This window comes from Pelobates fuscus, chromosome 2 (genome assembly GCF_036172605.1).
Source record: "Pelobates fuscus isolate aPelFus1 chromosome 2, aPelFus1.pri, whole genome shotgun sequence".
NCBI classification, from domain to species: Eukaryota; Metazoa; Chordata; class Amphibia; order Anura; family Pelobatidae; genus Pelobates; species Pelobates fuscus.
This window is the reverse complement of record NC_086318.1, coordinates 295,043,919-295,071,613: the sequence shown is the minus strand read 5'-3', so window position 1 is coordinate 295,071,613 and position 27,695 is coordinate 295,043,919. Positions and strand designations below refer to the sequence as shown.

General features: G+C 41.1%; 1 protein-coding gene across 1 annotated transcript in view; it reads right to left on the bottom strand.

The window, feature by feature from the left end:
* The window catches only part of TRDN (triadin), a 781,460-nt gene that overhangs the window by 618,873 nt on the left and 134,892 nt on the right, over positions 1–27,695 (bottom strand). Inside the window, exons 8-21 of the mRNA XM_063441781.1 lie at positions 26,845–26,904; positions 25,424–25,483; positions 17,035–17,091; positions 16,302–16,331; positions 15,809–15,865; positions 14,473–14,532; positions 12,875–12,931; positions 12,715–12,771; positions 10,744–10,791; positions 9,517–9,570; positions 9,359–9,415; positions 8,131–8,169; positions 5,538–5,582; positions 781–840 (exon numbers count right to left, since the gene is read on the bottom strand). Of these exons, the coding sequence (XP_063297851.1) occupies positions 781–840; positions 5,538–5,582; positions 8,131–8,169; positions 9,359–9,415; positions 9,517–9,570; positions 10,744–10,791; positions 12,715–12,771; positions 12,875–12,931; positions 14,473–14,532; positions 15,809–15,865; positions 16,302–16,331; positions 17,035–17,091; positions 25,424–25,483; positions 26,845–26,904 (741 nt within the window). The remainder of the gene's footprint in view (positions 1–780; positions 841–5,537; positions 5,583–8,130; positions 8,170–9,358; positions 9,416–9,516; positions 9,571–10,743; positions 10,792–12,714; positions 12,772–12,874; positions 12,932–14,472; positions 14,533–15,808; positions 15,866–16,301; positions 16,332–17,034; positions 17,092–25,423; positions 25,484–26,844; positions 26,905–27,695) is intronic.

Genomic DNA, 27,695 nt, shown 5'->3' with positions numbered 1-27,695 from the left:
TGATACTCTATACCAGGCATAGGCAACCTTCGGCACTGCAGATGTTTTGGACTACACCTCCCATGCTGCTTTGCCAGCATTATGGGTGTAAGAGCCTTATGGGGGATGTAGTCCACAACATCTGGAGTGCCGAAGGTTGCCTACCCCTGCTCTATACTATCTATACAAACATGTGATTCTATTCAAAAGAGTTCCTGATCTCTTTCTATTTGAACTCTGAGGCCCTCTGTTCATGAGCCAATAGTGTTCCTGATTTCTGACTAAATGCTGCTGGGATGGCTCTCACAATAGGGAGAGAGTGACCTTTATCTATTGCGATGATATGTGCAGTACAACTGTTTCAGTTTTTCTTTTCTTTTTCTTTCTCACTCCTTTTCGATTTTCTTCCTTTCCTCCATATCATTTTCCATGCTGTCACCACTCCTACTCTGCTAATTATTACTTGTATGACATCACTTTTCCCTCCCTTATTTTCTTTCATAACATTCTATTATCGCTTGATCAATATGTTTCACAATTTTAAAGCAAAAACATTGTTAAAAAATGTGCATGGGTTGTTTGATGCCTCCCTAATAATTGTCTATTTAAACACAATTTGTCACAATAAAAAAAAATTGAAAACTAAATTGACATGAAAGGTATTTTTGTGATCCTTAATAATAATGGCACATCAACTATAAAATGTAGTGGAGTTCTACTATTTTTAAAGTAGTGATTATATAAAAATATTCCAGTTTAACTTACAGGTCAATGGGGTTTTGCTATACATCAACCACTAACCTTTGGCCTCTGGCTTCTCAGCTTCCTCCTTTTCATCTTTTTCTGTTGTAATTATTTTTTCTGTTGGAATTAAACATGTATAATTATGTAGATGAACAATAGATGGGAACAGACTTGATTTAATAATTGTATATTTTTGAATAACTTTACAAGTTTATTCAAAAAAGTCAAATGAATTGAAAAACAAATCTGATCCATAGTATAACAACATAAAAAATGATGACCATAGAAAAAAAAGGTAGCAGTCATTTATCACTGAATAAGATTACCAAAGATTATTGGAAAACGGCCACTAGACAGTATCAGTAGCAGCAAGTCTACACAACTCCAACCAACACCATCACAGAGACCAATAAGCTCATATATGCCAAATAATTAGCAATCCTTTAACTGCATGACTACAAGATCAGGCTGAAGGAGAAAAATACCCACTAAGACTGGAAACCAAGATAAAGGCAACACATAAGAAAGTTAGTAAGCTGGATCAAGATGTGGAAAGATCAAGGATGTATTCTGGTTACTGAAGAAATACAAGAATGTGCCCATACCATAGGCAATGGAAACAGGTAAGCAGAGGGTGACAGGATTGGCAACCAGACTGAGAAGCAGAGCCTAAGAGCATAAATGCCCTGTTTACCAAAGAACAGCAACAGCAGGGTAACCACAACATTTCCACCCAAGACCGACCCAAAGCAGAGGCTGAACAGTATTGGAAGAACATCAAGGAGAAAGAAGCATCACACAAGGCAGAACAATACTGTTCATGAAGGACCCTCAGAAGGGAACAACACCATCTACCTACCGACCAGTCACCTGCCTCTCTGCAACATGTAAGGTCCTATCTGACATCACAGCCTCCAAGATTGATAGGCATGAGTCAGAACATGAGCAACGCTAAAAAGTGGTTTGGAAACAGGGCCGTCTATAATATGATTAGGACCCTGGGCAATGCATTTTCTTGGGCCCCCTGGGCCCTGCCCCTCCTATCCCTCCCCCCAATTACGCCCAATGCGCAATCACACTGACAGACGTACTGGCACATACAGACACAGACAGACATTAAAACATTCACAGATACACACTGACACACAAATATATACTGGCAGACATACATACACAGACAGACACATACACTGGCAGACATACTGACAGATATACTGACACACACAGGCACATACACTGACAGACGTATTGACACACACACAGGCATACTGACATACACATAGAAAGACGTACTGGCACATACACACAGACAGACATTAAAACATTCCAAGATACATACTGACACACACATACACTGACACACAAATATATACTGGCAGACATACTGACACACACACAGACATACATACATACACACAGGCACATACACTGACAGATATACTGACACACACAGACACATACACCAACAGACGTATTGACACACACACACACAGACATACATACACACACAGACACATACACTGACAGATATACTGACACACACAGACACATACACTGACAGACGTATTGACACACACACACAGACATACACACACAGACACATACACTGACAGATATACTGACACACAGACATACACTGACAGACGTATTGACACACACAGACATACATACACACAGACACATACACTGACAGATATACTGACACACACACAAACACATACACTGACAGATATACTGACACACACAGGCACATACACTGACAGACGTATTGACACACACAGACACATACACTGACAGATATACTGACACACAGACACATACACTGACAGAAGTATTGACACACACACACAGACATACATACACACACAGACACATACACTGACAGATATACTGACACACACAGACACATACACCAACAGACGTATTGACACACACACACACAGACATACATACACACACAGACACATACACTGACAGATATACTGACACACACAGACACATACACTGACAGACGTATTGACACACACACACAGACATACACACACACACAGACACATACACTGACAGATATACTGACACACAGACATACACTGACAGACGTATTGACACACACAGACATACATACACACAGACACATACACTGACAGATATACTGACACACACACACAAACACATACACTGACAGATATACTGACACACACAGACACATACACTGACAGACGTATTGACACACACAGACACATACACTGACAGATATACTGACACACAGACACATACACTGACAGAAGTATTGACACACACACACAGACATACATACACACACAGACACATACACTGACAGATATACTGACACACAGACACATACACTGACAGAAGTATTGACACACACAGGTCTACTGACATACACATAGACAGACATACTGACACACACAGGCCTACTGACATACACACACACACACACACACATACATACATACACAGACAGACATACTGACACACAAGCATACATTTAGCCACCCTCCAGGTTCTTACCTTTTCCTGGAGGGTGGTTTCCCTGGGGTACAGTGGCAGGCTGAGGCAGATGGGAGTTCTCCTCTGGAACTCCCCTCCCTGCCATTCTCCTCCCGCGCGGCTGTGCTCTCCGTCGGGAGGAAGTGACGTCACTTCCTCCCAGCCGGTACAGGAAGGGGCCTGGTCGCGCTGTTTAAGCGTCACAGCGCCAGACCGGGCCCCTGCTCACACATGCTCCCCGGGTGGCCCTTAGTGCATGAGCCACCCGGGGAGCCTCCTCAGCGTGCGGGCCGGTGCGGCTCTGTGCACACTATCACCCCCTTCCCTCCCAGTATCCCACCTTTTCACACTATCACCCCCTCCCTCCCAATGTTTCCTTCCCTCACACTAGCACCTCTCCCAGTATCCCTTCACTCACACTATCACCCCCTCCCTCCCAGTATGCCCCTCACAATATTACACCCTCAGTATCTCCCTCACAGTAATACCCCCTTCGTCACAGTATTTCTCTCTCCCACACAGTATTACCCCCTCCCTCACAGTAAATCTCCCTCCCACACACTAACACCCACCTCCCTTACACTACCACTCCCTTCCCTCACACTACCACCCACCTCCCTCACACTACTACTCCCCTCCCTCACACAATCACCCCCATCCCACACAGTGTCACCCACTGTTCCTCACAGGGTCACCCCTTCCCCCCCACATACAAAGGATCACCCTCCTCACACAGACTGTCACACTTCCTCTCACACACAGTCACCCCCACAATGTAGTGTCCTCATACTTGCACATACAGTCAGTTTCCTCACACATTGTCACATCCTCACACATTGTCGCCACTCACACAATATCATCCCCCCCACACTTTCAGCCCCTTCATGCATCCACACTCACATTAACCACTCCTAATCCTGTCACACTTTCACCTGCCCTCGCTCTGCCATACTCACCCTGTCAAATTACCCCCCTAATTCTGTCACACTCACCTTCTCTCACTCTGTCACACTCCCCCCACCCCTGCCACACTTATCCTGTCACATTAATGCCTTTAATCCTGTTACACTCTGACACACTCACCCTATCACATTAACCCCTCTTAATCCTGTCACACTCCCTCCTCAAACCATGGCACATTCACCCTTCACACCAACCCTGTGATACTCACCACCCAACTATGCCACACTTGTCCTTTTACATTAACCACTCCAATCCTGTCACATTCGTCCCTCCTACCATGCCACTATTGCCCTGACACACTTACCTCCACTCGCCCTGTTACACTCCCTCATCGAACCATGTCATACTCGCCCTCACTCATTCTCTCTCACTACCCCTCCCCCCCACCCTGTCCTATTTACCTCCTTCATTCTGTCACACTCTCCATACCACTCACCCTGTCACAGTCACAAGCTGAAGACATACATCATACACAGTTTATAATTTGGTAAAAATAATCCCTTTACACCAGTAATTATGTATACATGACTGCCAGGCTATGCAACCCCACAATTGTGTATAAACGATTGGCATACTTGCAAATTAAATTATTTTATTGCAAATTAATTTTGTTTGCATATTATGCTACAACTACAGCCAGAGAGCTCACCATGCAGGGGCACAGGAAGCCGTACATGCAGGCTTCTGAACAATGAATGAAAAGGCTAACTGTTACTGAACAATGAACAATGAATGAAAAGGCTAACCTTACACAAAAAATGCAACCCTATTTTTTTTTTCACTTTGGTTGTTAGTGGGGTCTCATGTTTGAGTTTTGCGTGAGGTCTCATAAAGTCTAGAGCCACCTCTGGCCAAGTGTATCTGCTCTAACGAGCATTGGTGTTCAGAGCAAAATCGTGGTAACCTATGGCAGTTACTCTGAACAATTTTTGTTCATGAGAACCATGCTGATGGTCTGGGCCCTGTTTCTGCTACTTGGTCATGCTATGTAGTAGTGGGAGAGAAAGGGCATGGTGCCATATTGCCGTATTTTGTCATTTATAACTGTTAGTCCCGAGTTCCCTGATCTGGACAGAAACAGACCAAGTAACTCGGGACTAAGAGAAATGAATTGCAAAATTTAAACCCAGGGCTTGTTGGAGGCTGACTCTAGCACGAGACAGCCCCTTCTGCCAATGCCACTCGTTAAAACTGATCAGCTAATGTTCTAAAACTCAGCCAATGAACTAGTCCTGCATGGCAGGGCTTAGATCAGGAGAGCTAACAGAAGCACAGACTCTCAACAGAAGAACTTGAAGCTATTCCAAGCATTGTTTTTATGTAAATAATTAACCACTTACCTTGGGCCAAAGGCTTCTCAGCTTTCTCCTTGTGTTCAGGTTTTTCTGGAATTATATATTTATAAAAATGTGTTTTGTAACATATAAAATATAGTGAATTCAAATTGTTAAAGGGGAATCTGCTAAAATGAATTTATATATGGCATTTATGTATGATAACAAATCACAAAAATCTAATTATAAATAAATGCTGCATGGTTTTATTTTCATTCACCATTTACAAATATGATTGTTTATATATCCTCCTAGAAAGGACATTCTAAGAAGAACACTGACATTTCTGCAAGATATTGGCAGTTAATAGAATTGTCAATACGAAACAGGTGATAAGAAGTTAGTAACAGTATAAAATCATGGCAAATCTTATCAAGCTGCCTACATGCCCTGGACTTCATAGCAAGGACGTAGGTGGTAAGCACTTAATTTTATGTCACAGGGCACTATAATTGACAATAGAGCACCCACTGGATATGCATTTTAGTTTCTGCAGGGTCACCACTAGGGCCAAGGTAGATTTCACATTACTACTGTCTTTACTTTGAGTATTGAAGAATACCATTTATGTGAATTGTCAATGCATTTTCTTGACATGTAGGAATTTTTTGCCAGTGAACTGAAGTAGAGCAAAAAAACTTAAGAAGGGTTTTCTGTCGTGGACTACACACAAAAGCAAGGAAATATTAGACTCTTCTCTTTTTTAAACATTCCACTGTGGATTGTATGAAAAGATGAAGAGTACAATGTACTCCTGGTTACTGTGTGCCACTCTTTGTTAAGTGTGCTACAATTGCTAAAGATTTATCTCACTTTTGTACAAAATAATAAACTCATTTTTACAGATGGATCTATTATATTTGCATGCCCTCCAGCATCAGCATTCCATAAAGTGAGCAAACTAAGAGGAAGTGTTCCAGTGTTTCTCATCTAGTCAATGGTGCTGCCCAAAGGAAAAAGGTCTCATTAAGAAATAGGCAGGACAGCCTGGTTTATTTGCACTCCAGGCTGTGTCTGCAAGTCACACAGTGAGGGCTGTCTATACAAGGAGTGCTCTAATGCCCTGGGGTACAGTGTCAGCTCATCTAATGATGCACTCACACCACACTTTTTGGAGAAAGGAGAAGGAAACTAGGACAAGGGATAGGACCCAAAATATTGATTGTTTCATTTAAATTGGGTTTGTTGGGATGCCTAATATAGGCTATGGATTCTAATACAGAATAAAGAAGAAGTGTTCTAATATCCCAGAGTGGTGGTACTTTGTTACAATCTATGGAATGTAATAAGCAATTTGTAATAAGTTGGAGTACAAGGTCTCTAAATATATATATTTAGAGATTTGGTTTAGCTCAAATTGAAATTCAGCCAAATTTGAGTGAATCAATTACTTAACGGAATTTTCTTAATCCTGAGCATAACTTTTACCCGATAAATTCTTCCTAACCATAAATGTTTAAAATCCAAATCAAATTAAGTCACAAAGACCAAAAATTTTCACCATCCTCTAGGGCAGGGGTCAGCAACCGATGGCACATGTGCCATGATTAGCACTCGAGGTGCCTTTGCACTGCACTCAAGGCTGCCAGAGCCAAACAGGCTTTGGCCTATCAGAAGTCCTAGTGGGAATTCATAACTGCTAGTGCAAACCAAGCGGTGATTGCAGGTGGTGAGGGACAATTCTCAATATATGCAATGCAGAACTTAGAGGAAGAGATCTTTCACTTCCTCCTAGCAATTGTGAATGAAAATCTGCACTGAAGTATAGAAGCCCGCAGCAGCTATCGCAGCTTCTGCTCTTAGCCGATACCTGACCAAACTGGATTCCACTGAACTCCAGGGGTGCCAAACACATGCTAGATATACACAGATTAAGCCTCCCCCTCATACAAATAATACAAACACACACGTACAGTGCCCACAAACCCAATACTACTGATAATCTGCACGCGCACAAGACCACAACAACCCCACACATATACACAATGTGACATATCATCCAGACACACAATACCACAAACTATTCCCGAACATAAACAAAATAACAGCCCACATGCACACAAATACAACACTGCAAAGCAACTGTGGCACCCATAAAGAACACAAGCAGAATACAGCAACATACACAACTCTTTAAAAAAAAAAAATATATAGAACCGGCACGTTGCAGGTGTTCAAGATCTTGTTTTGGCACAGTACTACTATAAGATTGCCTACCCCTGCTCTAGGGCAATGTTCAATTAAGATAAGTAAATATAAAGAGTAAGATAATCACTGTAGCTCTGTAAAGATCGGGTTTCTTAGTGATGGTACAGGAATTATATTGGGACAGATGTGATAGTGTGTAATTTCAGGTTTAATTTTTCACAAACTAAATGTTTGATAGGGTAGCTTGCACTTTCCTAGAGAGTGCACACAAGTCACAATAAAATTAACAAATTAACAAAATTAACAATTAACAATTAACAATATGTGTTTACACATTAGTGGCAGGTAGTAAAAGAAAATATTTTCGGTCAAGCTGAACAGTTGAAAAGTCTCAATTAAAACCTAAATCAATTTATTATTTATTGTTTTATTTTCCCAATTAATCACTAACCTTTGGCCAAAGGCTTTTCAGCTTTTTCTTTTGTTATTTCTGGAATTACACAGACATATTTCTATAAATGATTATATTTTAAAACTCATTGTTTTTAAATCGCATCAGAAAGGTCTCAAATGTGAATTCAGAATGCTAATATTGCATGTAATAATGTTAGGACTTGCTCTAAATAATGTATCAATTCAATATTTTAAAAAAATAAAATAAAACATTTTGTGAATTAAACCAGACATTTTGCAATTGTTTTCCCCACTTCTAATGCTGTACTTGAATGTCTTTTTTTCATAAAAAATAAATAAATGCATTTTCTGAAAAAAAAATATTTATTGTGTATTTTACATGAAAACTAATTTATGAAGTTGGTAATAGTAGTTGAGAAAGTTTAGTCACATTATAGAATGCTGTTCCATGATATTTTTTAGCGCAGTTTTGGCACCAATTTTTTCCTCATGTAAGATCTGTGCTAGTTGCCTTAGGTTGGTTTGAAAATATATCAAAGTGTTAATTTTCAAAGCTCTTCTATAGCTGACATAATCAGATGACAAAATCATCTTTGTTGGTCCATTTGTAATTCTAGATATGCTGAATTTAATTTTTTAGTTTGTCCATGCTCCCTGTATACTAGTTTTCGCATTCTGAGTACAATTACAATGACTTTGAATATAAGTGTGAGAAGATAGAATCAAGTATGTTTTTTTTTATTTGGATAGCAAAATCTTTTACAGGTAACAAAGGGTCTTTTTCTAGCATAACTGGCAATGAGATTCCATACTAATGAGGTGGAAAATAAAATTAAAATGATTATGTTCTTCGTGCACATTATCGAGAAAATGAATATTTGTGATCTAATCTTTGTCTGAGTAGTGTGTATGTTTTATCCAGGGCCGGATTGAGAAAAAAATGTGGCCATGGCATTTAAAGGCAGAACAGCTTCATAGGAAATAGAAGGCCATATTATGTCATTACCAATAACACACACATACCCCCATAAAAGAAAATGCCCTGTGTTTGTTTTATGGACAAGACTGGAAAGGGTGAAGTGCATTTGTGGCAAATGGCCCACGGGACATTTGCCCAGTTTGTCTGGTTTGACCTATTCTTTGTCCAAGTAGTGTATTTGTACCTATGAAAGTTCATCTTGCTGATCTTTGTGTGTATAAACACTTCTATTAAAGTAAAATTGTCAAATGAAATAATGTTTATTAGCTTTCATTTAATCACTCACCTTTGGCCAAGGGTTTTTCAGCTTCTTCCTTCTTTTCAGGTTTTTCTTTTCCAATTACTAGAATTAAATATGCATAATGATATGAATAAATAAGACATAAACATCACTAGAGTTTAAATATAGAAGAAACCTGTATTAGGTTTAACTTAATCATTCACCTTTGTCCAATGGCTTCTCAGCTTTTTCCTTCTTTTCAGTTTTTTCTTTTGCAACTAATAGAATTAAATATATAGTAAAAATAAGTGTAAGAAAGAATATTTGTTTTCTGGCTGGTATATGTTTAATTGAGGAAATGAGTTACTTGTTATTTACATTGTAGGGACTTTAGTGTGTGGGGGATGCCGTGTATGTGTGGGGGACAGGGGCTGCAGTGTATGGAAAATGGTGACTGGAGTATTTGGAGACAATAGGGACTGTGGTATGTGGGAGGATAGAGGTGGTAACATATAGGGAGAGAAGGACTGCAGTATGTGTGTGGGGTATAGTGTCAGTGGTATATGAGGCCAAGGGGCTCAAATGTATGGGGGAGATAGGGTCTGTAGTGTGTGGAGGTGATAGGGACATATGGGGAGACAGGGGCTGCATTATGTGTGAGGGTACAGGGCTGTAAAGTATTGGGAGATAGTGGCTGTAGTATATGGGAGGATTAGGACTAAAGTCTATAGAGAGCTAGGTGCTGTTGTATGTGGAGACATAAAGGGTTGTAGAGTATGGATAGGGGAGAAGGGGTTGTAGGGTGTGGGGTTAAGTGTTGTAAGATGAGGGGGATAGAGTTTCTCAGTTGTGTGGAGACAGGGGTTTGTAATGTATGGGAGCATAGGGGGTGCAATGTATGGGGCATTGAAAAAAGACAACATTTTATTGATCACTGGTGCTCTGGGGAGATGCATTTTGCCTGCACCGCCATAAAGAGCGGACTTGATTTTCTGGCTGGAGCAGTGGACTGTTGCTCTGATAGAGTAGAAGGAGCAGAAAACTTGGCCAGTGCCCACAGGAGATGCAGACAAATTTCTTTGGCTCCCACCTCACATCCAGCATTAGGGTGACCAGGCCGGTGAAGGGGATCTTTGATCTTCCCACCCACTATGGAGACCACTCTCTGGGTCAGTGCTGGAGTAGCACCAGACCTCCTGGTTCGAGATGTAGATCATGGCCCTCTGGCCATCTGTCTTGTTTGCCCAATGGTCAGACCAAGCACAGTTTGATCTGTTCTTTGTCCAAGTGGTATATTTTTAACTGCCTATAAATCCCTTAAGTTTATCTTGCTTGTGCATGCCAGGGTGTGTTTGTGTGTGTGTGTAAATTTCACTTTAATTATATTAAAAATGTGTTCGTCAATAAGCCAAATGGAATGAGCTTTTCTTAGCTTTCATTTAATCACTCACCTTTGGCCAATGGTTTTTCCTTCTTTTCGGGTTTTTCTTTTGCAACTACTAGAAATAAATATATAGAATATATTAGAATAAAAAAACATACATTTAATATATTAATAAAAAATAAAAATAAAACACATATACACACCACCAGCTTTCTACAACAAAACAATCACCACACATTTCTTTACTGTGCATGTAAGTTAACATTATATGCAATTTACTACTGGACATATTTGCTAACATGTCAGTAGCAATTTTCTACACAGCTTCTCAGATAGATTGTTTGGTTGAATCCAGCTAAAAACAGTAAACCAGTACTTTTCTTGGCAGAATTCTCAAAGAAAACAAACACATCATTCAAACACTAGTGGAAAAATACTTTTAATTACATCATGGTTCCAATTTTTTTTTTAAATTTACATTGTAAAGCCATTCACAGGTAACACACAGGGTTTTTGCTAGCATTGTTTTCAATGAGACAGCATATTTCGGTGACAAAAAAGGGCCTATTATATAACATGTTCCTCACTCACACTATCTAGAAAAATACTCTGTGTGTGTCTGATCTGTTGTTCGTCCAAATTCTCTCTGTGTATGTTTGATCAAGGACTGGACTGGGACAAAAATGTGCCCAGAGTATTTACAGGCAGAGCAGCGCAACACAAGGGGGGCAGGGCAGTAATGGTATTTTGATACCCCTCCAGGGCAGCTCATGTACAGAGTGCTGTGGAAGAGACAAAGGAAAAAATGCCATGTGTTTGTTTAGTGTATAAATTAATGGCATGCTTGTTCTGCATATGCTGGAGACTTGTCTGTGATCGTCAATAAGTTGAACACAAGCTGACAAAAGAAGGACAAGGTTGGGAGAGGGAGTTGTGTGTGTTTTCTGTGGATTTGTATAGTTTTGGAAGTTGCATGTGTGGGGGGCGGCTGATTGTAGTGTTGTGTGTTTTAGACTACATGTGATGTTATGTGTGTAAGGGGAGTCTGCTTGTGTGGTTGAATCTGTGGGGTATTTGTGATGTGCATGTAAGGAGGATTCTGTTTGTGTGGTTGATTTGTGTTGTTGCACGTGGGGTGAGACTACTTCGAATAGTGTGTGGGGAGGGAATCTTCTTGGGTGGTTGGATGTGGGGTAGAGGCTGCTTTTGTGTTTTTTTTGTGTTTTGTGTATAGATAAGTTCTGTAATGTGTCTGGTTCGGCTATACTGTATGTATGGGGGAGTAGGTGCTGCAGTATGTGAGAAATGGTGACCGTTATATTTAGAGGCGATAGGGGCTGTTGTGTGTGTATGTAGGAGGATAGGGTCTGCAGATTTTAGGTGAGATAGAGGTATGGGACGGTAATGTGTGAGGGGATAGGGCAGTAGGAAATGGAGTCATAGGGGCTTTGTGTGGGAGTGGGATAGGTGTAGTGTACAGGGGATAGAAAAATAACTAAAGTTTATTGATCTCTGTGGTCTGGTTAGAAATGCACCTTGTCTGCACCCCCATTGGGTGCAGACTTACTTTTTTGTCCAGAGACAGTATCAGAGTTTTGCTGTGGCAATGCTCTGAATCAGCAGAATTAGCTGAAAACTTGGTCTATATCGACAGAAGGTGCAGACTGAATTCACTGACTCACTCCTCCCCTCCAGCATTAGGGTGGCCAGGCTGTTGAAGGAGAACGTGAATCCCCCCTCTTCCCACTTATATCTCCCTTGCTGGCCTTGGCCCTTGGCCATTGTGACCCATTGGGCATTTATTCAGTTTTTCTGATGGCTATTCAAAGCCTGGATTGATCTATCCTTTGTCCATCTAGCATCTTATACCACTGTCTATACATTTCTTAAGTTCATCTTGCTTGGGTGTGCCAGGGTATATTTGTGTGCATTCTTCATCTTGCTGGTGTCTGTGTGTGTAAATACTTCAAATAGATTAATATGTTATGCAATAAGTTAAATGGAGTTAACATTTATTAGTTTGCATTTAATCACTCACCTTTGGCCAATGGTTTCTCAGCTTTTTCCTTCTTCTCTGGTTTTTCTTTCGCAGCTACTAGAATTAAAAATATAGAGCTATATAAATAAATAACACAACTAAACACCACCAGCATTTTAAAATGGAATTAATCTTTATTAGCTTTCATTTAATCTCTCACCTTTGGCCAGTGGTTTCTCAGCTTTTTCCTTCTTTTCAGGTTTTTCTTTTGTAACTTCTATAATTAGACATATAAAACTATATAAATAAATAACACATATAAACACCACCAGGGTTTTTCAACAATACAATCACAAAAGTCTTTATAGCGCTTGTAACCTAACATCGTATGCAATTTGCTACTGGACATATTTGCTAACATGTCAAATGAAATCAATAGATTATCTGTTCGGAGCCAGCTAAAAAGCAGAGAAACCATTTGATTGGCAGAACACAGAAGGAAATTGAGCACTTTACCTTAAACACTAATGGGAAAATACCTTTACTCTATTATAAATTATATACATCATGGTTCCAGTTTTTTCTTTTTCCTTTGCAGAGGTTTAGTATATGACACATGGTGTTTCAACTTTCAGTGCAACGTACATGAGAGAACAATATGCAAACGTAAGTTATTCTGTCATATCAAACTTGCCTTTCTCCTATTGTTTCCTCTTTACTTTCTCGTTTAGAATATGTTCTTCTTTTCTTCTTTCCTGATCTATTGCTCTTTAAAATATAAGACACCATAGGGACTACTTTTGTCTTATCTATTTTTCTTGTGCTTGACAAATCTTGACACAGGTTGGAGCTTCGGGCAAACTCTACTTCCTTTGTCAAGATAACAGAGTGTGTAGCTTGCCTTATGCTTGAAGCTTCACCCGGTGTCAAGATTTGTCAGGCATAGGAAAAATACATAAAACAAAGCAATACGTACTTTGTCTTATGTTTTTAAGAGAAATAGATCAGAAACGAAGAAAAGAAGAACAGATTCTGAAAGAGGAAGAGAAGAAGAAACAATAGGAGAAAGCTAAGTTTGAGATGATAGACCCACTTTGGGTACTTCAAAATATTTTGTGTGTTGCTAAGCTATGAGAGTACATATTATTGTTGATAAAAATGCACATGCCACAAGGCCCGGTACTGTTGAAGTGATACTGTTATCAAAAATCATCTTTATACAGCTCTTTAAAACTAGTAATAGTTTGTGTTAATTTTTAAATCTGCTCACTTGGTTATTTTTTGGTTTTTTTTTTTTTTTTTGTGTTTTACTTTACTTTACTAAAAATGAATTAATGCCATTCTTGCTAACCTATACCTTTGGACATTCATCTACAGAATTCAGAGTGATTCCCTGTACAGTAGAATGCTAGGAACTGCTCAGAATCTGTTTGGCAATTGATATCAAATGTGCACATGTTTTATTAATAACATCAATAATTGTCACTGGTGGTATGAAAATTGTGGTTCCCAGTTAAATATATTAACATTAAAAACTGTCAAATTTGAAAAGTGAAAATTCCAACTTACATTACTTATACTTGTTTATATAAAAACATTACAGTGTGTGGTCTACCTCAGCTTGATGAGCAATTAGAATTATAGTCTTCTAATGCAATATATTTGTTTCCTATTGATTTGCACATCTCATGATTTAGCTACATAGTGGCTAGGAATATGCCATTTGGAGAGGTTAAGCAAGACCAACATTTATTATACCAAGTTACAATGATGCAAGGTTAAATTACAGTTTAACAATGTATAAATACAACCACTGACCTTTGGTAGGGGTCTTCTTTTCTGCCTTCTCCTTCTTTACAGGTTTTTCTTTTGTGGTTACTGGAATAAGACATATATGCATGAAAAAAGTAAATTATAGCAATGTAGCAAACAGAACCATAGGAGAGTTATGGCATGATTTTTTTTGTTAGTTAATATATACAGACATTTTATGCCACAGTGTCAGGGTGTTTTGGTATACGCTGTTCATTCAGAAGGTAATAACAATGTGGTACAGTGATTCCCATGATTCCTGATTTTTGTATTTTTATTTCTTTTTTTTCTTTATTTGCATGCACTTATTCTTTACACAATATCGTTACATACTAATGTGGATATACTGTATACAAATAATTGCCTTGATTTAGCCTTATGCTTACGATAACCATTGGTTGTACAGTGGGACCTCGGTTTACGAATTTAATGCGTTCTCCGGGACGTTTCTTATCGCGAAAAATGTGTAAACCGAAACACGGTTTCCCAAAGGAATGCATTGAAAACCAATGAATCTGTTCTGGAGGTCAGAAAAAAGTCAAAATGAGCTGGCATGGAAACCAACCCACAATGCAGAACACACAATAAGAGGCATGCAAACGACAAAGCTCAGCTCCCTACCTTTCCACAGCTTGAGAAATGCACCAAAAAGTCCCAAAACAACTGTAAACAATTTCCAGAATGGCTCCAAAACTCGATGCAAAAGCCGCTCCAACACCTCCACACTCAACGCCACGTGCTACCCACAGGCTCCAGCATGCAGGGGGTGGTGCTATAAATGTCCCAGGTGCAATGCATCCTGGGGAAACTTGCTTTGTATTTTGCGAAAAAAAATTGTAAACTGAGGCATTATTTTCAATGGATTTTCATTTGTTAACCGAAAATTATGTCAACCGAAGCGTTTGCAAACCGAGGTCCCACTGTATCTTATACTTGTATGCATATACAGATTAAATGTGTATTTTTTTTTTATTTCATATATAATAAAGTTTATTTTTATTATAAAGGTGTGCAGTTGGTGTTTCCCTTTTTTATGATTGTATTAACACTAGAGCAACATCTTTAAAATAATCATGTTTTTGAAATTCAAAGAGCAAAGAACAAAGAGAATTAAAGAGACAAACATTTTAGTTGGCTTCATAGATACATTTTGGTTTTACTTCTTTACTGTTTACTACTTATATGAACATGTATACACTTTAAACAGTAAAATGCTGTATTTGATTAATAAATGAGTCCAGTTGTTTAAATGTCAAATCATCATTTATGCTACAATTAATGTAATGTCATTGGACATGTTAAAAAGGAATTAACCTTTATTAGCTTTCATTTAATCACTCACTTTTGGCCAATGGTTTCTCAGCTTTTTCCTTCTTTTCTGGTTTTTCTTTTGCAGCTACTAGAATAAAATTTATAGGACAATGTAAATAAACAACATTTATAATCACCACTAGCAAGAAAACAATTACAAATCTCTTTACTGTGCATGTAAGGTAACATAATACACAATTTCCTCATTTTACCACATCAGATCCACTTTGCTCTGCATTATATTAATGACCTGGATGAAAAACGTGGCTAAGTGTCCTCAACGATTTACTATATTTTCACATATATCTGAAATAGTTAGAAACACCAAATGGTATTTTTTTATATTGAAGTAAATGTATGCAGGTAATGGTGTTTGACTGATAAAATAATGGTATTGGGGAAAATAAAATGTTGTTGACTATTGCTGATCAGGACCTTAGAGTTCTGTTGGCGTAAAATTAGACTTTTCACATGTATCACTTAACATAACATGCTTTTATTTTATGTGTGCAACTGCCACGCACCTTTAGCAGGGGATTTCTTCTCAGGTTTTTCTTTAGTGGTTATAGAGCGATGTCAGATATGTACAGGAAAAAAAGCATATTGTTGCAATTTAGGCATAGATGATCTTTGATGTGATAAAACATTTTAAGAAATAGCAATAGAATATAATAATATTATAATATATATATATATATATATATATATATATATATATATATATATATATTATCCTAGGTCAGTGGATGCCAACCATTTTTTGGACCAAGGCACATTTTAGTGAGAACATTTTTTCTAAGGCATACCTACTTTTTACCTTCACCACCAGACTGTCAATTTTCACATTTACTCAAAGCCTTACAAGAGAGATCTGAATAGTATGCGACATTAGTTTATTAGTATCAATTTGTTTCCAGACAGGAGTCCTAATTGTAATGCAATTTTAATGACATTTCTTTAAACAAACTTTTTCAGGACTATCTTCAGTCTGTTATAGCCCTAATGTCAATGGCACACTTTGAAGTGGCTTGAGGAACATCAGTTGATGACAATAAACTGGTTGAAAACCACTGCTCATATTAGTAAGTAGTACTACGTATTTGCAACTAATGGCTGACATTAAGGGAACTAAATAACAAAAATATTTAAAGCCAGATACTTTATTAAATTAATTCAAAGTACCCTCTGAGCGAAAATATACTTTTCACATGCACTACTCAAATATATATGTATATTATGTGTACACCAGTTATTAACCTTTGACAGGAGTTTTCTTTTCTTCCTTCTTCTTTTCGGGTTTTTCTTTTGCGCTTACTGGAATAAGACAAAAAATTGTGAGACCATGCATTGTGGGCAATGACTTAATGTAATTTTTTTTTTTACATGTATCACCTTTTACGTGCTGCATAATTTTCTGGTTGTTTTGCTTCCATGAGTAACAATTTACTGTAACTTAGCAAATCTTTAATATTTGTGGAATAACATAAATGTGTACCAGACAGCCACTAGAGAGCTTCCTGAATTGAAAAAATTTCCTTTTTTTCTGTGTATATTTTGAATCAAGGCTAGATTTCTTTTGAGTTGAGCACCCCGCTCCTCCACTAGAGGTGCACCGTTGGAGGTGACTACAGGAATGCATACATTTAAGGAGAGTCTTTGGAAGCAGTAAGTATTGCAGTTAGCATGTAATCTCCCATGTTAGAATTTGTATAGGAATCCCCATATTTGTTTGCTCAATAAGTAATTTTAAGTAGCCTTGTAGAATTTTAAACTGTATATGTTTCTGTGTTTGCTGTTCCTTAATCTGTATTTTGGCTATTTGGTAATTGTCACACTTCCATAACCACTCAAAAACTATACCAATCTGTTATCTATTACCTCCTGTTATCTGATGTTGGTTAATTCCAGCATGCTTGACGTCCTGCTTCATGCCCTGATTTGAACCTATTTACTACGCTAACCTCTGGATTTATTGACCCCTGATGTGTTCACTGATGATATATACAATTTTGCAAGCTTAAACACTACCTATAGATCTCTACATCTTTTATTGCTATTGGCAAATGCATATAATCCAGAACATTTGATTGGTTTACCACTGACAAATTTTGACTGCCTGTGTCCTCTTTTCTGAGAATGCATCCAGTGTTATTCTTCTATTTAACCATTAGTGTTATACGTTACATGTCAATACGTATATATCATTTATAAGCTTCACTGCACCAATTACAACATTATCTTTCTTTTTTGTAAATATGATTTTTATTTGTAATTTTCAAAAAATTTTAACAAGCCAGGAAATATATGTCAGGACTCGCAGGTCCTTGTCTTAACGGGTGAATTCAGTATTAACAGTAGCTTAGATTCATATAGTAACACGGGCACAGGCACCCCTTCTGACAGAGGACTCGCAGGTCCGTTATTGAACACATTGTTGCAGTTACAAAGTTCTAGATATCATGTTCATTTGTACATATATGCAGATGTTGTATGCTCATTATTAGTATTGATTTGTATTTTCTGTACTCTTGGGTGTGTGGTCTTGAATCTGTCGTGTCCAGTGCTACCCGTGTCCCTCTCATCGTGTCGGTGTGAAGAGTAATGTGTGTCGTGTTGTTGTGTGTTAGTGTGGGGTATGGCAGGCCCCGAGGCAGCCGTGGCCCCCGCCGGTTTCGCTCCGTCTTTCCCTAATTCTCGGTTGTCTTCTACCTTTGGGTATATCATATCCTGAATGTGGTGGTCGCATCGACCTCTCTGTCATCGTGGGGCCGGGGCAGGTCCTCCTTATGGGTGTGTTGCCTCCTCCCCCCATCATCCCACCTGAGGCCAGGTGCGAGCCTGTTTAAGTGACTCTTTGGTGGCGTCCCTACCATTTGTGGTGCCTATGGGGTTGGGACGGCCCCCCCGTCTTCTAACCTGGTGTATGCTGTAATTGACCATCCTGTTGCACGTTTGCTAGAGTTTACATGTGGTGCCTCTGTATTAGGTGTTTAATGGTGTAGAAAGCAGGTTGCTAAATTCTGGAGTATTAGTCTTTAGTATCCAGTGTGTCCATGTGTTGAGGTATTTTTGGTAGGTGTCATTAGCTGAGTTATGGAGTTCTTCCAGGGACCGTAGTACCTCCATGTGTGTAAACCATAGTTTCAGTGGTGGGGCGACTGTCTGTTTCCAATAGAGAGGAATCAGTGCCTTTGCTATGTTCAAAATGCGTATAGTGAGTGACTTCTTGTATGCGGACCTAGGGGTTTGGGTATGGTGTAGCAGCATTGCCGCTGGTTGGAATGGTGGCGGGTCATCCGTGTATTGGCAGATTATTTTATGTATTGCTTTCCAGTAAGGGGTTATCTTACGACATTCCCACCAGATATGTATGAGAGTGCCATATTCTTCCTCGCATCGCCAGCAGTGGGATGGGTGTGTAGTGATTCTGTCATGTAATGTCGCAGGGGTGTAGTACCAATGAGTCAATAATTTATAGGCCGTTTCTTGGGTCCTGCTATAACTAGAACAGTGATGCGTTAAATAACAGACCTTCTCCAATTCTCCTTTGTCTAATGAGTGGCCTAGAGCCGTTTCCCACTTCCCCATGAATCTTGGTTGTTCCGTTGGTGTGAGCGTGAGTAGTATATTGTATATGATGGATACCCCATGTGCCAATGGGCCGGATTCTAGGCATAGATTTTCGAATGCGGTGGTCGCCCTCGTCAGTATTGGGCCCTGTGGGAGGGATGCCGTGTAACTCATTATCTGTCTATATTTGAGGTGCATCATAAGGGTGTGTTCAGGTCGCCCCCGTAGGTCGTTTAGCGTCCTGGGGCCCTCCGATGTGAGAACGTGCATAAGTCTGGGTAGTGGCTCCCTAATCAGGTCTTTGAATGCCCTCGGGTCTGTTCCCGGTGGGAAGTCAGAGTTGTATGTGAGTGGTAGTAGGGGGCCAGGGTATGTGGTTAGACCATGCTTCCCTTTTGAGCGGTTCCACTCCTGTAATGTCGCTTTCGTGTAAGGAGAGTGTGTGGGGTTCCCTATCGCAGCCCCCGGTGGTAGCCACGGTAGCACTGCAACCGGGGCCCCCGCTACGTGTTCCTCTACCTGTTTCCATGGCTTGTGGAAGCCCGATTTTGTCCATTCGACTATTCTCAGGAGGTGACATGCCCTATAGTACAGGGTGAAGTCTGGCAACGCCAGACCCCCCCTGTCTTTCGGTAGTGTCAGTAAAGCGTGGCCGACCCTAGGTTTTTTCCCGTTCCATACATATTGGATCAGTGCTGTACGCAGCGCTGCGAAGAATGAGCGTGGGATCTGTATCGGGATAGTTTGGAACAGGTAGAGAAGGCGTGGTAGAAAGTTCATCTTCGCTACCTGTATCCTGCCTAGCCACGAAATGTGGGGGTGTGCCCATTCCTGCATCTCTGTTCGCATTTTCGCTAGTATAGTGGCGAAGTTTTCTTTGAATAGGTCCCCCTCCCTCCTTGTTAACCAGATACCTAAATATCTTATTTTCTGTGTCGCCCATTGAAACGTATAATGTTGTTTTAGGGGTTCCGTCCTGTGCTCTGGGATGTTTATGTTTAGTATGTAAGATTTGGTTAGGTTAATATTCAGATTGGATAGCCTCCCGTATTCCTGGAAGGTTTTCAGTATGTTAGGGAGGGATATTTCAGGGTTAGTCACATAAAACAGGAGGTCGTCGGCATATGCCGCGACTTTATGGTGGGTCTCCCCCGTCGTTATCCCTGTGATATCTGGATTGCCTCTGATGGCCACTAGAAGTGGTTCCAGGGCCAGAACGAATAGAATCGGGGACAGGGGGCATCCTTGACGCGTGCCATTTAGGATATCGAATGGCTCCGATAGGGCGCCATTGATTATTACGTGTGCCGAGGGTTGTGTGTACAGGGCCTCTATCCACCCCCTAATGCCCGAGCCCAGACCCATGTGGGTCAAGGTCTGGAACAGGTATTTCCAGCTCACCCTGTCGAAGGCCTTCTCCGCGTCCGTGGATAGCAGGAGAAGGCCCCCGGCAGCGCGACCACCTCCGGTCGTCAAAGCGAGGGTTCGTATCGTGTTCTCGCGGGCCTCTCTCCCCATCACAAAACCCACCTGGTCTGGGTGCACCAGGGTGGGAATGTGTGGTTGCAGCCTGTTTGCCAGTATTTTAGTCAGGAGTTTGAGATCGCTATTTATTAAAGATATAGGACGGTAGCTCCCACAATGCTCCTTGTCTTTCCCGTCTTTAGGCAGAATCGTGATGTGTGCTGTCAGAGATTGTTTAGGGAGTGTGTGACCTTCCTTGATGGCATTAAACGTTGCGATGAGTGGGACATAGAGGATGTCCGCGTACGTTTTATAATAGCATAGTGGTAGACCGTCCGGGCCCGGGCTTCTACCCGTCTTCGTCTGTTTCACTGCTTGTGTTAGTTCCTCAAGTGTTATTTCCCTGTCTAGGAGTTCAGATGTGTCCCTATCTAGCGTCGGTGTCGGATGGAGCGTGAGATAGTCTCTTATTGACTCCGTTAGTCTAGCGTCCGTTTGCTGGGTGTGTGGTCTGGGTAGTGCGTAGAGGCTCGCGTAATATGCCCTAATTGCCTCCTGTATCTTGCTAGGCTGTCTGTGTAGAGTGTCCCTACGGTCCCTAATCCGGTCAATGTATGTCTGCTGTCTACGTTTGGCCAACATGCGTGCCAATAGCCTGCCACTTTTGTTACCGTGTAGTGCAAAAAAGGCTTTATGTCGCAGCGCGTCTCGGTGATATTTTGTCTGTAGTAGTTTAGTTAGTTCCCTCCGTAGTGAAAGTAGTCGGGCTTGGTGTTCTGGTGTCTGTCGGGTTTTGTTCATGTTATCAATCTCCCTTATTTTCGTCAGGGTATCTGTCATAGCCCTCTCCCTTTGTTTCTTCATTATGGCGCTTTTCTGAATGAAATGACCCCTGATCACGCTCTTGTGCGCCTCCCAGAGGATTGTCGGGGTTGTTTGGGATGGTGTGTTCGTGGCAAAGTATTCTCGGAGGGCTGTGTCTATATCCGACTTTACCTCTGGTACGGATAGGAGGTATTCATTAAGCCTCCATTTAGCAACTCTGGGTCTATAAAGTGGGGATGCCATCGTGAGTGTGACTGGGGCGTGATCCGACCATGTGGCCGTGCCATGTTCCACTTGTAAGACGAGTGGGAGATGGTAGTGTGTCAAGAAAAAATAGTCTATTCTGGTATATGAATTATGGGGGTGGGAGAAGAACGTATAATCCCTCTCGTCTGGGTGGTGGGCTCTCCAGCTGTCTACTAATTCGTGTTTGGACATGAGGTGTCTGAGCGTGGTTAGGTGTTGAGACGGTACCTGTGAGGTGCCCGCGGATGTGTCCCATTTCGGATCAAAGGCTAGATTGAAGTCCCCTCCTAATATTAGTGTGCCTTCCGTGAACCCTCGTATCCTCCGGAGTATTCCGGAGAGGAATTTGTGATGTCTCTGATTGGGGGCATAGATATTAGCGAAAGTGTATATCCGTCCTGCTATCGACCCCTTTAGGAGTATATATCTGCCTTCCCTATCCGTCTGTAGGCCCTGTTCCTGGAAAGGGATTCCCTTACGTATCAGGATTGCCGTCCCTCTGGCCTTTCCCCCGTGATAGTCGCTGTAATACCCAGTGGGATAGTGATGGTTGTGTAGCTTTGGTCTGGCCCCCTCTTTGAAGTGTGTTTCCTGAATGAATATAATGGATGCCCTCGCGGCCTGGAAGTCTCTCATGGCAGCTGCTCTCTTTTCGGGTTTGTTTAGGCCCCGTGCATTTATAGTAATCAGGGTGAGATTGGCCGGGGTCAATGACATTTTGAGCGGAGTCTCTATGGACCTTAGCCCCGGCTGCCTCGTGGCCAAGTGGGAAAGTGGGTTTGTGTTGTGTCCGGTATGTGTGTGTGAGTGTGTAGTGTGATGTGTCCGCCGGTAATTCGGCGTTAGGGTTGTTGCGTCTCAGTGGTCGTGAGGGCCCTCTACCGCCCTTGGGTGTTCTATGTCGGCCACTGGTTATTGGCGCCCGTCCCTCGTGGGAGTGGTTGGAAGGCCGGAGCCTCTATTCGTATCAATATGTGTTCGGTATAAACCGAGTTGGTCGTGGAGTGATTCACTCCTATGTGTTACCTCGTGTCTCTACCAGAGTCCCGTGAGGTCCCCCTGGGCTCCATGTGATGGTGTGGATGTTGCTCATCCTCGCCAGTGCATATGTGTCTTACCTATTTGGTATCGATACCTCGTATAATGCCCTCAACCAATAAACATAAACAGTAATATCAAAACATTTGCATCAATAAAGAAAATATTTGCAGGATGTTCGGTTATCTTAAATACAATTAGGCTTTGGGCTCAGTCGCCGTTTCTTGAGATCCCTTATCCATTATAGTACTATATACATATGTATAACGCTGAGCCCTACAGTGCCCATTCCCACCAGCCCCGCACCCCCCAGCTCCGTCCCTCTCCTCCTTTAGCTTCGCTCACTCTCACGCTCCCTCAAGGCACTCTCGTATGAGCATCACCCATCCCTCCCGTCCACCCCCCGGTCCCCCGAGTTTTTAGTATGCCGGCCCCTGTGTCCCCTCCTAACCGGTATACATATCCATGCTTCTAAAACCCCCCATCTAAAACATTCCGAGTACCTTATGTTGTGGTTGGGTCTGGACCCTTATGTGATCGGGAGGTCGATGTGCGGGCGACGCGAGCCCACGCCCCCCCGGCCTGCTCCTGAGTAGGTCATCACTAGGCCATCGAGGGAGGGGCGGTTGCCCGCGCCGGTCACCCATCCGTCCCGTGTCTCTCCATACCGTCAACATTATACAGTGAACCCTCATATTTTACCCTCTCCATCCGCCTCCCGCCTCATTTTACCCCCTTGAATTAGGATACCGTGGACAGGTGGCATCGTGGGCAATAGGTCCCACAGTAGAATCGGAAGTCTCTCGGGCCTATTGGCCATTGATGTGTGGTAGTAGAGTTCTCTAGGGCGGGTAGTGATACCCCATAGATAGTGTCCGCTTGGTCTGGTTCCGGTATCCCCGATGTGTGCTTATCCGTTGTTTCTCTGTACATGGGTAAAATGTCCTTGAGTAGAGTGGAGCATGATAACCTTCATAGTCCTGTCAAAAAGTCCCATGCGGTCTGTGTTCTGCGATGGCTAGGGTGCGGTGCCATCAGAGTATGGAGCCAGTGGGGAATGTCATATAGAGTCAGGTCCATGCCGTGTCATCAGTTGTTTCCTCTTACAGGCCTCGTGGGCCCGTCGCCTGTTGGCGGTTGATCCTCGGGGTCCGATTGTCGTCCGCTTGCGGTCGAGGACCCTGGGGGGGGGGTGTATAGGGCCAGGGGGTCCGGCCATGTTAGCGGTGCCGGTGTGATCTGTAGTTCCCTCCCCAGAGCCTCCAAATCAGCCATGTCCTTAACCATGAAAGGTCCTCGTGGTGTGTGGGCCTGTAATCCAGTCGGAAAGCACCAGCGGTATTTGATCTTGTTGGCTTGTAGTTGCCTGGTGAATGGGCGTAGTGCCCTGCGGTATGCTAGCGTGGTGGGAGATAGGTCTGGGTAAAGTTGGACTTCGGTGTTGCCCATTAGTACCCTGTCCGTCCCCCTGGCTTGTCGTAAGATTTCTTCTTTCAACTGGTAGTCCGCCAGGCAGCATATGGCATCTCTGGGCAGGCTCCCGGGGGGGCCTTTCGGTCTAAGCGCCCGATGTGCTCTCACCATGTCTATAGGGGTTTGCGGAGCGCGGCCCAGTATCCTGTTGAAGATCCCTTCCAAAGTGGTCTGGATGGGGGTAGTTTCGTCTAGGTCCTCTGGGATCCCACGGACCCTGATGTTCTGTCTCCTTCCCCTATTATCTAAGTCCTCCAAGTGGTGTGCAATCTGCTGTAGCCGTTGTGTGGTTAGCCGGAGGGTTCCTGTATTAGCGGACTGCGCCGCTTGCATGTGGTCGCAGTCCGCCTCGAGCTGGGAGACCCTTTGGTGTAGGCCGCTGAATTCCTCCCGCATGGCCTGCAGTTCTTCCGTGATGGAGGCCCGGAGGCTGTTGTTCGCCTCCGCCAGGTCCGCCTTGGTGGGTAGGTTGCGGAGGATGTTGATCCATTCTGGGCTCGGGTCTGGGGTCGGGTATGGCATCGGCGTCCCCGCTAGCGTCTCCTCCCCGTGTAGGGAGGGTGGCGAGAGGGCCCCCTTTGAGGCCGTCGAGTCATTTGAGGCCTGTGTTTCCTCCTCCGCCTGGGCCGTTAAGAATCGCCGCATAGACGAGGTTGATGCACCCCTTGGAGTGTCGGCGGGCTTGGATGAGTGAGGTATCTTGTTCGATTTGCCCATTTTTGGGGCAATTAGGTGCTATTGGCGAGGTTTTACTGTGAGCCTTGTGGGGAGCTCCGGGTTTACGCCGCCATCTTCTTCGGCTTCCAAGCCACGCCCCCCACAACATTATCTTTCAAGGCATTATACTTTTCAGAAACCATATAAATCTAGCTTGAATTCTAGAACAGTTCATGACAGTTTGTCTATTTTCTCTATTTTACATAGTAAACCTCTCTCTGAATTAAATGTCCTATTCACAATGATGTTATGGCTTTGTAAAAGATGATTCTGTTTATACAATTCTAATCTTGAACCCTATGAAGTCAGTTACCTTTAGTTGGCTCTTTCTTTTGCGTTTTCAATTTTGATGCAGGTTTTTCTTTTTCAGTAACTAAGTAAATGTTAAATTTTAACAATTGTTAAGAAACAACAAAAAAAATGTACTCTGCTTGCTTTCTAGTTGTTATGTATATTACCAGTTCATTTTGCAGGAATTTCCTCTTACATGTCAGATAAAAAAAAATATGATCTACTTGCAAACATTTTTATACATTAATAATTTATAAATCATTCATGATCAAGATAATAAGAACAAAAACTATTAAACAATGAGTGACAGATAAGTACCAGAAATTACAAGTGGAAAAGGTGCAATGACAATTTTAAAAAAATATTATGATTAGCATGAGCTTATAATGTGCAATAGGCGAAACATACACACCTAAAACCAATATATCAAGTAAAGGTGTGTCTTTAAAACATAATGTAGTGTTTGGGTCAAACACAATAGAAAAATTCACAATATGTGCATAAAGCAATTGTGCAATTTTCATTTTATTCAACCCAATATTCAATAAAGTGCATAAAACAGTTGTGCAATCTGCATATTATTCAACCCAAAGTGCAAAGTGCATATCAATCACATATAATATATGGGGAATCCATTCAGTTGATATAAAAAAAAAAAATAAAGAGAAAAATACAGCATTTACAGCCTTAGCAGTGTTTGTGTTTGTGAGTGGATTTATTCACTTAAATATTACTTATATTTTTATCAACAGTATTACACTATATGTTTTGTTCTCTTTTTTTTTTTTTTTTTTTTTTTTTGGATATCAACTGAACGGTGCGTTTTCAGCCTCCTGAAGAATACCTTCAAAGATCATGGTAAATTCAATAGTTTTTCTCCAGAAAAATATCCACATCAGGATGCACACAATTCTAATGATTGTGAATATTTCTTAGTTCTATCAATCTGACTTTCTAGCAAATTGCAGCATATAAATAGCACTGAGTTTCTTGTCTACATCTTCAGACTAGAGCTAGACTATAAAATCCATTGTAAAAAAACTATTGATCGGTCACTCTGTGTGTGTTGCGCTAATCCAGTATTTATTTATAATTTAGATCAATTATTTAGTATTTACACTAATTTTTTTGTAAATACGTGATCAAAATACCAAAAGTTGACAAATCTGCCCTTTGGCCACAGTTTTATATGAAAGCATATTTAGAAAAAATAAAAGAGATTTAAAACTATTACAATGCACATCTGCTGGTGTGTGTATAAATGTTCTCTCAAGTAGTCTGTCCATGTGTGTATTTTCCAATGTGTACAGAAGAAGCAGATGGGCTTGGAGTTTTTTCTGGTAATTTATTTTGGAAGAATCCAGTGAAAATGATAAATCTTGCTCACAAACAGCACAGCACAGTGGCCATGTTAGTGCACAAGCTAATTATTAGATTATTTACCCTTTGACTGAGTTTTCTTCCCAAGTTCTTGTATAGTTACAGGCTTTTGTTTTTGAACAGCTGAAATAATACAAAATAAAAAACAAGTATAACTGAATCAATAATATCTCAGTTATGTTAATGAGATGAGCTTAAAAAACAAACACACATTACACTTAGAATAACTCAAAGGAAAAACAAATACAGAGTAATAGATCTGAAGGAAACTCTGGCCCCATAACAACTTTATTAAAAAAAAAAAAAAAACAGTATTATGAAGTGTGGTGCATGTCATACCTTATGGTACTAATCCATTCAAACAGTTCAACAATAAAGTTGTTTCCTCAGGCATCCATTATGCTGTCTCCTTTAGCTTTCCTTTTGGGGCCAGGGATAGGCTGAAAGTGTCAGCCGATGCTCTTAGCCAAACACTATTCATCCATCGAACTTTATTAGGCTTGGGGACACATGGTTCTTTATTGGGATAGGAGATACCATATCCCACCAATATTCATTATCCTCTGTTATATGTCATGCAGGAAGAGATAGGTAGAGGCACACTATATCCGTCTGAGGCAATTAGGTTACACAAGGGGTTTAATGATCCCTTGTACGTTGGACATTTTACTCTTATTCCTTTGACAAGGTGGTCAAAACTAGTACAAAATGTCTTACAAAAATGTAAACATACGATTTCAGGTATTAAGGCACTGACATATAGTACTGTGTGAAGTTTATTAATGCTCCTGCAAATGTTTTTACAAGGCTTTGTATATGTAATACCAATAATAATTTAAATAATATTAAAATACATGTTAGTTTATGCTATTCTTAAAATATTAAAAGATTAGTCATTGACTATTCAGTCACAC